General features: G+C 25.5%; 1 protein-coding gene across 1 annotated transcript; it reads left to right on the plus strand.

Annotated features, from left to right (window-relative positions):
• Positions 1 to 8,065: 8,065 nt before the first annotated feature.
• On the plus strand, positions 8,066 to 12,236 carry LOC107644755 (omega-3 fatty acid desaturase, endoplasmic reticulum). Its single transcript, XM_088500910.1, has 8 exons — positions 8,066 to 8,557; positions 9,364 to 9,453; positions 9,576 to 9,642; positions 9,892 to 9,984; positions 10,082 to 10,267; positions 10,609 to 10,689; positions 10,967 to 11,104; positions 11,827 to 12,236. The coding sequence occupies exons 1-8, from the start codon at positions 8,067 to 8,069 to the stop codon at positions 12,007 to 12,009; spliced, it is 1,329 nt and encodes a 442-aa protein (XP_088357036.1). The 5' UTR covers position 8,066; the 3' UTR covers positions 12,010 to 12,236.
• The last annotated feature ends 2,479 nt before the right edge of the window (positions 12,237 to 14,715 follow it).

The following is a 14,715-nucleotide window of genomic DNA, read 5'->3' on the forward strand; positions in this document are numbered from 1 at the left end:
AAAATAATTTCTTAAATACTTTTAAAACATTTCCAACTTTTTAAAAACTATAAACACATTAAAAACTCACAGTTTTTTTTATTTTTATTATTAAAAAAGAGTAATATACATTAATTTGACACTCATTTAACACGTATTTTTTGTTTTGTTAATCAGATAAAAATATAAATACATAATTGATTAATATAAATTATATTTTTAATTTAGTTAAATTTTTTAGAATAAAAATTTAATTTAAGATTTATTTATTTTTATGAAAGATAAAGCGATTTTTTACCAAAAAAGAAACACTTCGATCCTAACACTATTCGTTTAGAATAATACGAATAAAAAATTCGTCAAATAATAACAAAAAATAGTTTCTAAAAATTTATTTGTAATTCTTTATTCTCATTATTATAATTTATCATTATCCTTATCTCTTTTATCATTATAAACACTAACACCAACAAAATTAACATCATCATTTTCTTCTCTCATTTCTTGTGTGGTGTTATTTTTTTTTAAGTTTTCGTATTCTAATTATTTTTTTTCTTCTAACATTATTTTCAACAATAATCATTCTTTACTTAATTATCACTAATAAAAATAAATTTTAGAAATAAATTTTTTAATAATTTATATAAAATTTAATTTTAAACTCTCGTATATTATAAATTAGTTTTTTAAATTAATTTTTATTATTATTTAATAAATTTTTTAATAAAAAATTTGTATTATTCGAAAATAATAATATTAAAAGTCAAAGTGTATCTATTTTTTTTGAAAAAAGTCGTCTTATTTTCCGTAAAATTAAATAGAAATCGAATTGAGTGTTTATTTATTTATTTTGTGGTGTATGTGGCGCCTCTGATGATGTTTTTGTTTTCTTGTATCAATTGTATGAGTGTTTGTGTAGGTACTAAATTAGATGGATGCAGGAGCAGGGAAAGGACGATGGATCGTAAAGACGTAATCATTTGGCTTTGCGGTTTTCAATAAGAAGACGACGTTATTAATGACCATTTAATTTGCCAAAAAGTCTTATTTGTAATCCAAACGTTATAACTTCGTCAAGAAATAAAAGTCCCTGCTAAGCTGCCCCCACATGGCCGATCATTATGCCCCCTACCTTTATCACCGTTTTCAAAGCCTATAAACGTGTGTTAGAGACTTAGAGTGTTAGACTGTTATTTCATAGACAAAATAAGATTTAAACTCTTGAGATTATTTTAAGTAGACGAATGAGATTGATTAATTCAAATTAATTAATTTAATTTTAAATTTGATAATAATTTAATTATATTTATTTTTTTAATAATTATTTATTATTAATATAAATTAAATTAATTTTACTGGCATAATATCATAAAAATATAAATATATATATAATTATTTTATATTAATAATATATTAAAATTTATATTTAAAAATATTTTAATTATTTAAATGTTATTGAGATTTTCTAGGATTGTAAAAGAAAATAATTTATACAAAGTTTTGAACGAATAAATTTTTTATATTTTTAATATATTAAATACATAGAAGATTTTTAAGAATTTATATTATTTAAAGTTATAATTTGTTATATACTTATTATAAGGTAATAGAATTTCTATAATGTAAAAGTTTAGGGTTAAGTACTGTTCTTGTGTGAACAACCTGGACGTAACCTTGACTATAGGAGTTGACGCTGAACTTTAGCCTTTAACGCCATGCTTTGGCCTTCAGCGCCGAACTATAAACTGGGATGGTCTGAGCTTCTCGTTCAGAGGAGTGTCACGTCACGAAGAGTATGAGCAAAAAGATGGAGTGTATCTGTACCTGTAAAAGGCACTCCGATATTTAAGTTAGTATTATGAATTCAGTGTATCTGTTAAGGACAAGATATCATACCTTTATAGGCTGAGTATAAAAGGTCAGTTACATTATCATTGATTGTCTAAATCGAAGAGTAGTTATTAGATTTTAATAAGCGATAATGCTTGATCGGACATTTTGATTTCAGGATGTAGTCCGTTAAGTCTGATTATAACGTGCAATGTCGAGTTATAACGTAAATTGCCAAATTATAGTGTGTAATTCCGATTTATAACGTTGATTTTGTAGCGGTCCAGATCAAGTATGATTTTACTCCTTAAGATAGGTCGAAAATTTTTTTCGTCTCGAACTTTTTTTTTGTACAAAATCATCCTTAACGTTTAACTTGGTTTTAAAATCATCATTACCTTAAATACCAAAATCATACGAAGGTGGTAGCGGAAAGCGGAGGCAGAGGTGGATCGTGGACAATTTCTTTTTCTTTTTTCCTTTCTTCTTCGCAAGAGCAGAAACACTATCTTTCTCTTATTTTTTTTCTTTTTTTTTATTTTATAACTTTTTGTTATGGGTAATTTGGTCCAAAATTTTAATATTTAAATTAAAAAGACGATTTTAAAAACTTGGTTTTAAACCTTAGGAACGATTTTATATGTAAAAAAGGTTGAGAACGAAAAATATTTTTGGTCAATATCTTAGAGACAAAAATCACACTTAACCCTTAAAAGTTATAATTTAATTCTTGTTATTTCAAAAGGAAAAAATTAATATAAAACAAATACACACAAAAAAATTTATACAAAATTCATACAAATAAAAACTTACATAAAAGAATGTATTAAAAATATAATTATTTATATTTTTTATATGAGTTTAAGTTTTTTTTGTTTTTCACATTATCCTCTAGTATGGCAGATTAAAGACTATTTCGTCGCAGATTGAAACTTTATTTAAGAGTTTGTCATCAATCAATAGGTTACTGTTTTTCACAAGATGAGATTTGAATCTCCGATATTTAGATAGGTTCATAAGTAACTTTTTTTTACTTTTAACTTACGAAAAAGTATAATAATAATAATATTTGGTACAATTTTCAAAATCAAATGGTAACTTTCTAAAAAGCTATTTAAGTATTTATGAAAAAGTTTAAAAAAAATAACTTCTCTTATAATAATTTTTGTTTATAACTTTTTTTAAAAATAAGTACTTTTAAGTTTAAAAAAATAAATATAAAATAATTTATTTATAAATTACTTTTAATATATAATTATTAAAATTTCTTTAAAAAAATTAATTAAGTTATTTATCTAAAATGACCTTAAACTTAATTACTTTAAACTTTTAAAACAAAGAGTATCGTGACAAAGCTTGACTAACATTACTAATTGTTTTTAGTTTCAAATTATAAATATATTTCCACAAGCAAAAAATACAAATTACAGACAATAAATATGTGTTATATATTAGGGAATGAGATAGTAAACAGAGACGGTTCAGTTAATATTCAAAAAAACGCTTTTGTTTGTTTATACAAAAATGTTTGACAGCCAAATATTTTTTTAAATAAATCCAATTAAGATATATAAATAAATTCAATCTTTTTATATTAAATATATGACAATTTGTACTTATAAAAGATAAAAATGCTAATATATATATTTATACTAGATCGAAATTAAATTTGTATTCACACAAGATGTCCTTCATCGGACAAAAATATCCTACGTGCCACTCCAACCCTCTAAAGATAGGGTACTTTTGTCACACAGAAAACATTTTACGTGGGTACAAATTTAGTTTCGATCTAATATGAATACATATATGAGCGTTTTCATTTTTTATGGGTACAAATAATCATTTATTCTTTTACATTTTTTTCGTATGTGACTTTCATCTGCGTAGTTTTTTTTTAATTTTTTGTTTTCATCGCATTATACATTTACTTATACACGCTTTCTCTTTCAAAAAAGAACAATAACAAGAATAGAAAGAAAAAAAAATAATACAACAATTTGCCGACTTTTTATTATAGACAAAATATTTACGATCAATTCAGATATTCAACACAATAAAAGATAGATATCTAAACTAAAAAAAAATATGTATGTATTTTGTCATAAATATTATATTACGACTAAAAAATTTTGATATTATTTTATTTCTGATAACTTTTAATCGGTAAAAAATTTTGTCACAATTAAAATTTTTTTATTAGGTTAAAAAATTTCAATGCTATTTTTATTTTTGATAATTTATAATTAGTTAAAAAATAATTTTTATATTACAATTAAAAAATTTTCTGTGTCACAATTAAAAAATTTTGATATTATTTTTGTTTCTGATAATTTTTAATTAATTGAAAAATTTCTTATGCCACAATTAAAATATTTTTCTATCACATATAAAAAATTTCGGTGCCATTTTTCTGTTTTATATTTTTTTCAAGCTCCTGCTCCTATTTTTTTCTTCTTCTGTTTTATCATTTCATAAATTTTTTTTCATATCTTAAAAAGAATAAAAATAAAAAAATCAAAGAAAAAGAATAAAATATGTTGCAATAACACTAAGAGAAATAGAAGAAGACGAAATAAAAAATAATATCACCAACAACAATAGAAGAAGAAAGAAAAAAAAACATGCGAAAAAAAAAAGAAAAATACGAATAAAAAGTGCTTGATTCATGCCGACATTATGTAAGTAATTTTTATTTGATTTAAGTCAATTTAATTAAATTTAATTATTAAAAATACTTATACATGTAACATTAACGTTATTTATATATGCTAATTAAAGTGTTTATTAAATTTTTTATCTAATTATCAATATATAGAATAGTAAATATTTTTGTAGTATTATTTCTTTTAATCAATAACGGTTAAAAAGAAACATAATGAGAAGAACGGAAACAATTTTCTTTTTGAAAAGTTAGTGGAAAATATTAAGATTTGAAATGAAAACACAAAAGCTTAAAACCAAATTCCATGAATATTTTTTATAAATAGTAGATAAGTTAGATTCAGATATTATAGTCTTGTTCTGATTTAGTTATATTGTCTTCTTTTATTAGTTTAAATTTTTAGAAAAAGTGATATTTTTTTATTACATAATATTAAAACTCTATATCAAAAGATCTAAAATTAAATTTTTAGTGAACTTTTAAAAAAAAAATAATATATGACAAATAAAATAAAAAAATTATCTATGCAAAATCAAACTGTAGAGGTATAACTATTCTATATTATCTCGTCTTTTCATCAGCTTAAAATTTTATTAGAAGATATATCCTGATAAAATATAAATCAAGTTTACTCATGAGTCATTATCGTACTTGCTAGGCTATCATCTACTAACAAAACAAATTGTAAGATCTCTATTATCTTCTTTTCAATAAAAATAGTATTCATAAAATAATTAAAAAGTACCTTTTTAATGCTCATTTTTAACACTAACCTTTAAATTTATTAAAAAGAATTAGAGTAACAAAATAAAAATAGTATTCATAAAATAATTAAAAAATACTTTTTTAATGCTCATTTTTAACACTGACCTTTAAATTTATTAAAAAGAATTAGAGTAACAAAGAGTCAAAGAGCTATTAAAATAACTACCTAAACCTCAAACACAATTCATAGTTGTATTCAAATTTCATCAATACTACTATGATTGAACTAACTTTATATTTATAAGCCAAATATGAGTAAAGTACAAAAATATAGTAGTGCTGATTTTTGTGTTTATAACTTTTTTTAATATATATTATTGTTGTGAAATAACTATATTTGATGTATACTAAAATCAGTCAATATAAATTATAAAAAGTGGACTGGTCTTAATTTTTAGTTGTTAATGACAATATCAAAAAAAATTTAGATTAATTTATATTTATTTAACTAGTAATTCTATATACTCTATATACTCTAATTGCTCCATTTTGATGTGTTAAACTTTTTAGTTAAAAAAATAAAATCAATCATTAATATAAAATACATGTTAAAATTAGGGATGTCAATGGGGCAGGACGGGGGCCGGGAATGCCTTCCTGCTCCCCATCCCCGTCCCCATTCCCCGCTGTGGAGGAATATTGCTCCCTATCCCCATTCTCCACGGGGCTCCATTCCCCGCGGGGACCCCATTCCCCATCTACATAATAGTTCTAACTAATTATTAATTTCCATATGAATAGAACTGCAAGATTTTATACAAAAAGTCTAAATGACACGATGGTGACTTCTTTCGAAATAACACAATGGGGGACGCAACGACGAGCCAAAGGACAAAGCAGTGGACGAGGTGGGAGACGCGGCAACAGAGAGAAGAATGGACACGACAACAGAGTTACGAAAAGGAACGCCACAAATAGAAATTACGACACGGTAAGGGTGATGGCACGGTGAGGTGTGACGATGCGGTGAGAAGAGTGACGAGGGGGTGGCTGCAGAGAGGTTGGATGGAGTATGGACAGCCTTAGGAATCTCTGAATCGAAGAAGGGTTATGCAAATAAAGATTAGGAGTTTTGGGTTTCTATATATATGTGTGTGTGAGAAATGATTGAAAAACATATATGAGAAATAAACTATTAAGGATAATTCAAGGAATTCATAAATTTCGGGGAATAGCGGGGACGGGATGGGGATCCCCGCTCGAGTCCCCGCGCCTGCTTCAGAGGAATTTTGTCTCCCATCCTCATCCCCATGAAGAAAATCTCCACAATCGGATCCCCATTCGGGGCAGTCTCCGCAGGGATCTCCGCATCTCAGAAAATTTTGCCATCTCCAGTTAAAATATAAAATATATATTAAAAATAAATTAAATTATATATATTTAGACATAGATATATAGTAACTAATTTCATATGTCCTTTAATTTTTATGTAGATAAATATAATATAAAAAATTTGCTAATTTCTATCTTAAGAACACATAAAAAATATCAAGAAATTCACTAAAAATTATTAAAAATATAACTCATTAGCAGGAGTGTGCTTATTATTGTCACTAGGGATGGAAGTGAGCTGAATTGAGACGAGTTAGACCAAGTTCAAATTCGGCTCACGAAAATTAGCTTGACTCAAGCCTCGACTCATTAACAATCGAATATATTTCGTAAGTTCAAGCTCGACTCAACGAAAGCTCACGAACCGACTCAAATAATAGGTACATAATCTATAATTCTATATCAATAAATTATAACTTATATATATTAAAAAATATTTAAAAAAATAAATTTATATATTGTTTATTTATCAATTATAAATTTTTTATTTATGTCCTACATCAAAATTATATATAAAAAATAACGATAAAATTTTAAATAATTAAAAATATTAATATATGCAAAATTATATATATATATATATATATATATATATATATATATATATATATATATATATATATTAAGTTATTAACACGCATATCTTATATGCATTTAATCTATATTTTTAATATTATATATATAATTGAGCCAGTTTACGAGCTAATGAGCTGAGTTTATCCAAGCTCAAACTTGGCTCATTTAATTTATGAATTCAATTTCAAACTCAAACTCGGTTTACCAATTTATGAGCTCAGCTTATCGAACTATTAACGAATCGAATTCGAGTTGGCTCATGAGCTGACTTGACTCACTTCCAGTTTTAATTGTTACTAATTTTTAAAATATTAATTATGTTCATTTATTATTGTCGGATTTAGACAATAATAATTGATGTACAAAATAAAAGTGGCTATAATATTACTGTCCAATTTTTTCTAACGATAAATATATTTCCATATTCGTCTCCCTAAAAAAGGTTACTATTGAATTTTTCTAACGGTAATTAAAAAATTTAGTGTATGTTTTCATCCAATAAAAAAATTGAAAAATTATCATCAAATTTTTATAGCAATTTTGACGATAATTCTAAAAGTCGTAACGAATATTTTTTATTATTATAATGACTCTCTTTTTTACATTGTCACTACAATAAATACATTTAAAATTTTAAAAATTTTTATTATTGTACTCTTAAAATGTGTTCTTAATATACAAATTAGTTAGATCCACTTAAATTCTATCGAACTATTCCTAGCACAAGTCACCAAAAGTTAGTTAGATCCATAATATAATATAAAATAATGATGAAAAGAATTAAAAAATACATAATCAAGGATAATTTAAAAATTTCAAAATAAAAGACATTAATAATTAAAATTCCAATTGTCTTTAGAAGTGTAGAAATAGTAGCCCTATGCACTTTTATAGTGTTATATATGTGTGTGTGAATCCCATGTGGAATTTGGAAAATTCATTCAACAACCATCTTAGCTTTATACGCATCTCATATGCTAAAAACCCTCCCCATTCACCACCACATAACCCTCATTCTCTAACATTTTCTCTCCCACACACTAACTTGAAGGAGAGAAAGAAAGAATTGGAAGAACCAAACATGGTTGCCTTGGAACAAGTAGAACATCATCATCATCATGAAAAAACACATGTTCATGTTGTTAATAATGACAATAATGGTTCTTGTGATGATGATTTTGATCCAAGTGCACCTCCACCCTTCAAGATTGCAGAGATAAGAAGAGCAATTCCAAAGCATTGTTGGAAGAAGGACACGTGGCGGTCATTAAGATATGTCCTTAGAGATGTTCTTATAGTCACTGCATTTATGGCTCTTGCAATTGCTTTCAGTAGCTGGTTCTTCTGGCCATTCTATTGGCTTGCTCAGGGTACAATGTTCTGGGCTCTTTTTGTTCTTGGACATGATTGGTGAGTCACAATTATTCTCTTTTTTCTTCAAAATATTTCTAATTTTAAATAAAATAATAATTATTTTTTTTCATAAAATCACTTATTTAAAAATTATTTTAAGTTATGAGAGAAAGTAAAGAATATCGATACAATATTTTGAAGGTTAAATTACACAGTTAGTCCCTACACTTTCAGTGAAATTGTAAATTGATCCCTATAGTTTAAAAATTTGTAATTGGGTCCTTGAAAAAAATAAAATTTGTAATTGGATCCCTACCATTCAAATACCGTTTGATTTAACAGAATATTTCTCAGTATATTCGCTATTTTAAACATGTGAATTGCACGTGTTTAACAGTAAGGATTAATTTGCAATTTTAGTAAAAGTATAAATCAAACGGCGAAAGAAATTTTTTTTTTTTTTGGTGAGGAAAAGAATCTTGTGAAAAGTGAAGATTTTCATTAAATTAATAGAGGATTGTGCATTGTACATTATTTTTTTTACTCTTATAATTTATAATTTTAAATAATCTAATATATTAAAAATTTATTACTTTAATTTGATAAGAGGAAGAATATTAATATAATATTTTGAGTAGTATTTGTTTTTGGACATGATTGATAAATGCTAAGAAATCTTAGTTACAATTTCTGTGTCAAAATAGTATATTAAATATTAAATAATAATAATAATATGTTTAGACAATATTATTTTAATCGAATTTATTGTTATTTTTAAATAGAAATTATTTTCAGTAACTAACTATATGACTATATGCACATTTTGCCTAATACATTTTTTTTTTTTTGTCTGCATTGGACAGTGGCCATGGAAGCTTTTCAGAGAGTCCTAAGCTGAATAGCATTGTGGGCCATATCTTACACTCATTCATCCTTGTACCATACCATGGATGGTTGGTTCTTATTATTGCAGCTTTTATTCTTCATTATTGTCCTTAAAAGCACTTTCTTTTTTCTTCTTTTAAATTTACCAAATGGTTATCTAAATTTTTTTTTTCTTTCTTTTTTTTTTCAGGAGAATTAGTCATAGAACTCACCATCAAAACCATGGACACGTTGAGCATGATGAATCATGGGTTCCTGTATGTGGTTGTTCTAACATTATTGTCCTTAATTTAATTTGTACACAAATGTAAATTAAAATATTTTTCAAGTGTTTTAGAAATTCTGATACTTTAATAGTTTGACAATTGAATTCAATTAATAACATCAATAATTAAAATTATTAGAATATCAGTATATTTAAGTACTTAAATTTTTTTTTTCTAAATTAAACATTAAAGATTGTGCTTTTTTTTTTTCACCTTATAATTTTTGTGTTTTTTTCTCAGCTGACAGAGAAGATTTACAAGAATCTAGATAACACAACAAGAATCCTAAGATTCACATTGCCTTTTCCAATCTTTGCATACCCCTTTTATTTGGTGAGTTTTCTTTTCAAAAAGACATCACTCAATTGAGCCTATAGAATCTAATTCTGTCACACTTTATTTATTAATATTTGATTTTTAATTTTTTTAGTGGAAAAGAAGCCCTGGAAAAGAAGGGTCTCACTTTAATCCCTACAGCAAATTGTTCTCCCCTGATGAGAGAAAAGATGTATTAACATCAACTCTCTGTTGGATTGCCATGTTCTCTTTGCTTATTTATTTGTCCTTCGCAATGGGTCCAATTTTGATTCTCAAGCTCTATGGAGTCCCTTATTCGGTAATTAATCTTTTATGAATAAATTATTATTTGTATCTATGAAAGATACAAACGCTGATAAATATATCCATATAAGAATAAAACGATAATTGTACCTACGAAATATAGTTTTCGTGTGCCAAGAATACTTTAACAGACTAATTGTGTAACCAATGTCTGGATATTTTTGGCACACGAAAACCATCTTCTGTAGTATCGTTTTATTCTTATATAGATACATTTGTCGGTATCTGTATTTTTTATGGGTACAAATGGTAATTTATTCGATCTTTTATTATTGGTTAAGACTTAAGACATGTGTTTAATACTTAATAGTTATTTACAATTTTTTTTTTATTTAGATCTTCGTAATGTGGTTGGACTTCGTCACATATTTGCATCACCATGGTTACAAGCAGAAATTACCATGGTACCGTGGCAAGGTATAGTGAACAAGTTTATTCTGCTTAATGAGTAAAATTTTAAATATATATTATTTTTTTAAAACATCAAAAATTAAAAAAATTAATCTTTTTATTTAAAAATTAGGTGAATAATTAAGACTTATCTGGATGAATTTCTAAATATTAATTTTTCTGCTGGTGCACAAACACTGTTGTTCCAAGGCTATATTTCTTAATACATAAAATCTTTTTAATTATGAATAACATATTATTATTATTATTATTAATTAATAGTTTTGGTTATGAAATTTGACAGGAATGGGATTACCTAAGGGGTGGTCTTACAACTGTGGATCGAGACTATGGTTGGGTTAATAAAATTCACCATGACATTGGCACCCATGTCATCCATCATCTTTTCCCTCAAATTCCCCATTACCATTTAGTTGAAGCGGTACTACTTTTCTCATTAATTTCATTTCTGAGTAAAGCTTCTTTTTTCTTTTTGTTCACTATATTTGTCCCAAATACAAAGCGTTATTTTATAATTTAAAAAATCTAATTAATCTCCAATCATTTAATAATTAATCTAAATGATTATTATAAACAATGATCTGGTGATATGTTAGAGGCCACTCAAACCAATAGCAAGAATTATTTAAACTCCTTACTTAAATAGTGATGACCGATTGAAGATGTTAGAATTGTGAAATAGTGGTTTATTTTTTGAATAAGAGTAAAGTATATTTTTTGTCTTTGAAGTTTGTTAAAAGTTTAAAAAATATTCTTAAAATTTATTTTATTTTAATTTTATCTCAAAAAAATTTTATTTGCATCAAATATATTCCTGATAGTTAAATTTTCAAAAAATTTAGGACTAATTTAATAATAATGTTTAGATTTTTTTAAAAATTAGCCGTCAATAATATATTTAATACAAATAAAAAAATTTTGGAACAAAATTAAAACAAAAGAAAATTTAAAAATATTTTTAAAATTTTACAAATTTAAAAAAATATATATACTTTATCCTTCCAACATATGATGAGAGAAACTGAAAAGGACATGTTCTCTTAATTTCATTGAAACATGTTATTACAAATAAAGAAGAACCTGAAAGGTCATAATGAATTGATTAATAAAAAGTATGAATGATTTGGTTTGTGTGAGTTTCAGACAGAATCAGCAAAGGGAGTTCTTGGAGAATATTATAGGGAGCCAGAGAAATCAGGTCCAATCCCATTGCATCTAATAAAGTATTTGCTGCACAGTGTAAAGCATGATCACTTCGTCAGTGACTTTGGGGACATTGTGTTCTACCAAACAGACCCTCAACATTCTTCGGACAAGTCTAAATGATCATGTTTCATTGTTTCTTCTCTCTCTTTCTTTTTCTTTTTCTAATTGACGCATTCCACTATAAACAAAATCCGTTTTGTAACTTTAAGACTATTATTATCTCATAAATGCTCCTTATTATTAGCTTGTTTTAAATCATTTTTATTTGTGTCACACATGTTAAGAACTAGTTTATTTTAAAGTAATATTCACCGATATATTTATCTTAGTCTTTCGAATTACATTTTGTTGTCTAGAATTAACATATTTCTGAGTTTATTTTAAAATTTCAGAAAGGGACTCCAAAAAGTCCTAAAGTGATAGGGGCTACACCAAAAGAAATAATTAGGATTATCTTTTGCAAACTTTTGAATCATTATTCATGTATTATTATTTAGAGAACTAAAGTAAAATATGTAAAATGCTTATTTCGAAATAGACATTTGCTCATATAACTATATATGAAACTCGAATAGTTAAGTTGTTTGAATTGCTTAAACATTATATCCAAGTTTCGATTCTTACAGGTAAAGTATATATATGTAAAAGATTTCATATCCAACTTTCTATAATAAAAAGGTAAACTCTAATGAAATTAGGTGTTAAATTAGGAGTTGATATTTAATTTGACCTCTGAAATTTGAAATCAGACTCAAATTGACCCTTAAAATTACAATTGACTCAATTCAGCTCCCAGAATTTATAATAATAACTTACGTTAGTTTCTGAGCTGATTTTCATAGATGGCGTGTTGATTTTGCACGTTAATTTATTAAAATTTAGACTCCTCACTTAAATTTCATGTAACTAAGACCTCCTAAAAGTTTGATTGGTTTCACAACATCTTCGTGAAAACGATAATAACAAATTCAATTTAAAAATTTTGCGACTTTGAAAGCAATAATCAAGGTTTTGGAACTCTAAATCTTGCTCACATAGAACCAAGGTGAGAAATCCAAATCACAATAAGTTAATGTAGCAAATCAATATTTGTTAACGGAGATTAGCTCAAAGGATTTAATGTGAGTTACGATTATAAATTTCGAAATCCAATTTGAGTCCATTAAAATTTTAAGGGTCAAATTGAATCCAACTTCAAATTTCAGAAATCAAATTAAGTATTAACTCGTTAAATTAGTTATTCACTTTTCACCGACAAATATCTAAAAGTTAATGTCTAATCAATAAAAGTTAAAATAATAATAAAAAAAAATTTATTCATCTAAAAGTATATTATAGTTAGGATTAGGAATCACAATAGATATATATGGAATGAAAACTTTTTCGGTGTCTTTATCACCGTTTATAAAAATATCTTCCATCTTTGTTTTATTTTTGTTTTTTAGTGGTCAGCTCACCTGTCCGCTTAAGTAAGTATTGGGAATTTGAATTCCGTCTTGTGCATGCAGCAATTCATTGGTCAACGCAACAGACTCTTAAATGAAGTTTTGATTCGTGACGGATTAGTCCTTGATCTGTCGAATTGGCGAATACCGTGGATAACCAAATTAAATTATCATCTAATAATTATTAACTATCAATTTCATATGAAAATAATTGTGCGCAAATTCCTTTATAAATCAATTGCTGTCAAATTCATCTGAACTTTCCTTTACAAAATAACTTTGACAAATGGTTTTTACTCAAATTTTCAAAGGGACAATGGATATGGTTGATGTTATTATTACATATCATTATGAAAGTATTACTAGAATTGGTTATATATTAAGAGATAACACTGAATTGAACAGTTGATATGTCTGTATTGCCTTCTTCAATAATTGTGTACATCCTTGTTTATTATAAAAAAATGTCTAAAGAAATAAAAGCATTAATAAGTTGATCAGTAATAATAACAATAATAAATACAAATAATTAAGGCAATACCTCATCGAGCACCGTCACTGTGAAGTGTGAACCATATATAATGCTTGCAAATTGGGCGTAGAATAAGTAATATCTCTTAAAAGGTTAAATCTTGATAGAGAAAAAAAAAAACAAATACTTAAAAAAAAGCCTTTAGTAATAATAATGTCAAAAAGTTATCATATTAAGAATATTTCTTATATTTCTTGTTACAAACTTTGTTAACACTTAGAAAAGAAACAAGTGAAGTTATTCAACGTTAAAGTAAGTTTTGTTATGTTTTTAGAAAAAAAAATTCGAACGACCTTCAACAAAAAAGTATTTGTATTCAAAATCAACATTAATGGATACGAAGGCAAACCAATTTTGTCTTCAATTAGGGGTTTTAATATTTTTTTTTCAATTTTTAACTTCTTTTAGTTATAGTTTTCAACTTTGATTTTTTTTTTTAAAAAAATACAAAATAAGTACTTATAATTTTAACTTTAATTTTTAAAATATTACAAAATAATTAAGTACCTAAACATAGTGTCTAAAGCTAATGAGAAAATAAAAACTTTCCTTTCTTATCAAGAATGTGGTGATGATTCTTCTTCTTCTTTTCTATTATTATTATTAATTTCAAATACTTAGGCTTCATCATCTAATTTCTTTTTATAAGAGTAGAATAAAAGCTATATTTGAGACACCAATGCAATTTGACCATTATACTAATTTCCTTATTGGTAAAAGAAAAAAATTAGGATACCAAATGAATTAAAAACTTTCAACTTTAAAAGAAAATGGTATAAAAAAACAAGATTAAAATTGATAAACAATAATTATGGAATATAAAAAATTAATAATAATAATAAAAATAAA

This window comes from Arachis ipaensis, chromosome B1 (genome assembly GCF_059453495.1).
Source record: "Arachis ipaensis isolate K30076 ecotype BB chromosome B1, ASM5945349v1, whole genome shotgun sequence".
NCBI lineage: Eukaryota > Viridiplantae > Streptophyta > Magnoliopsida > Fabales > Fabaceae > Arachis > Arachis ipaensis.

Coding starts and splice junctions, on each gene's coding strand:
- LOC107644755 (XM_088500910.1), top strand. CDS start 8,067: ATGTGGAATTTGGAAAATTCATTCAACAACCATCTTAGCTTTATACGC. Junction 8,558..9,363: donor TTTGTTCTTGGACATGATTG/GTGAGTCACAAT, acceptor TGCATTGGACAG/TGGCCATGGAAGCTTTTCAG. Junction 9,985..10,081: donor TTGCATACCCCTTTTATTTG/GTGAGTTTTCTT, acceptor TAATTTTTTTAG/TGGAAAAGAAGCCCTGGAAA.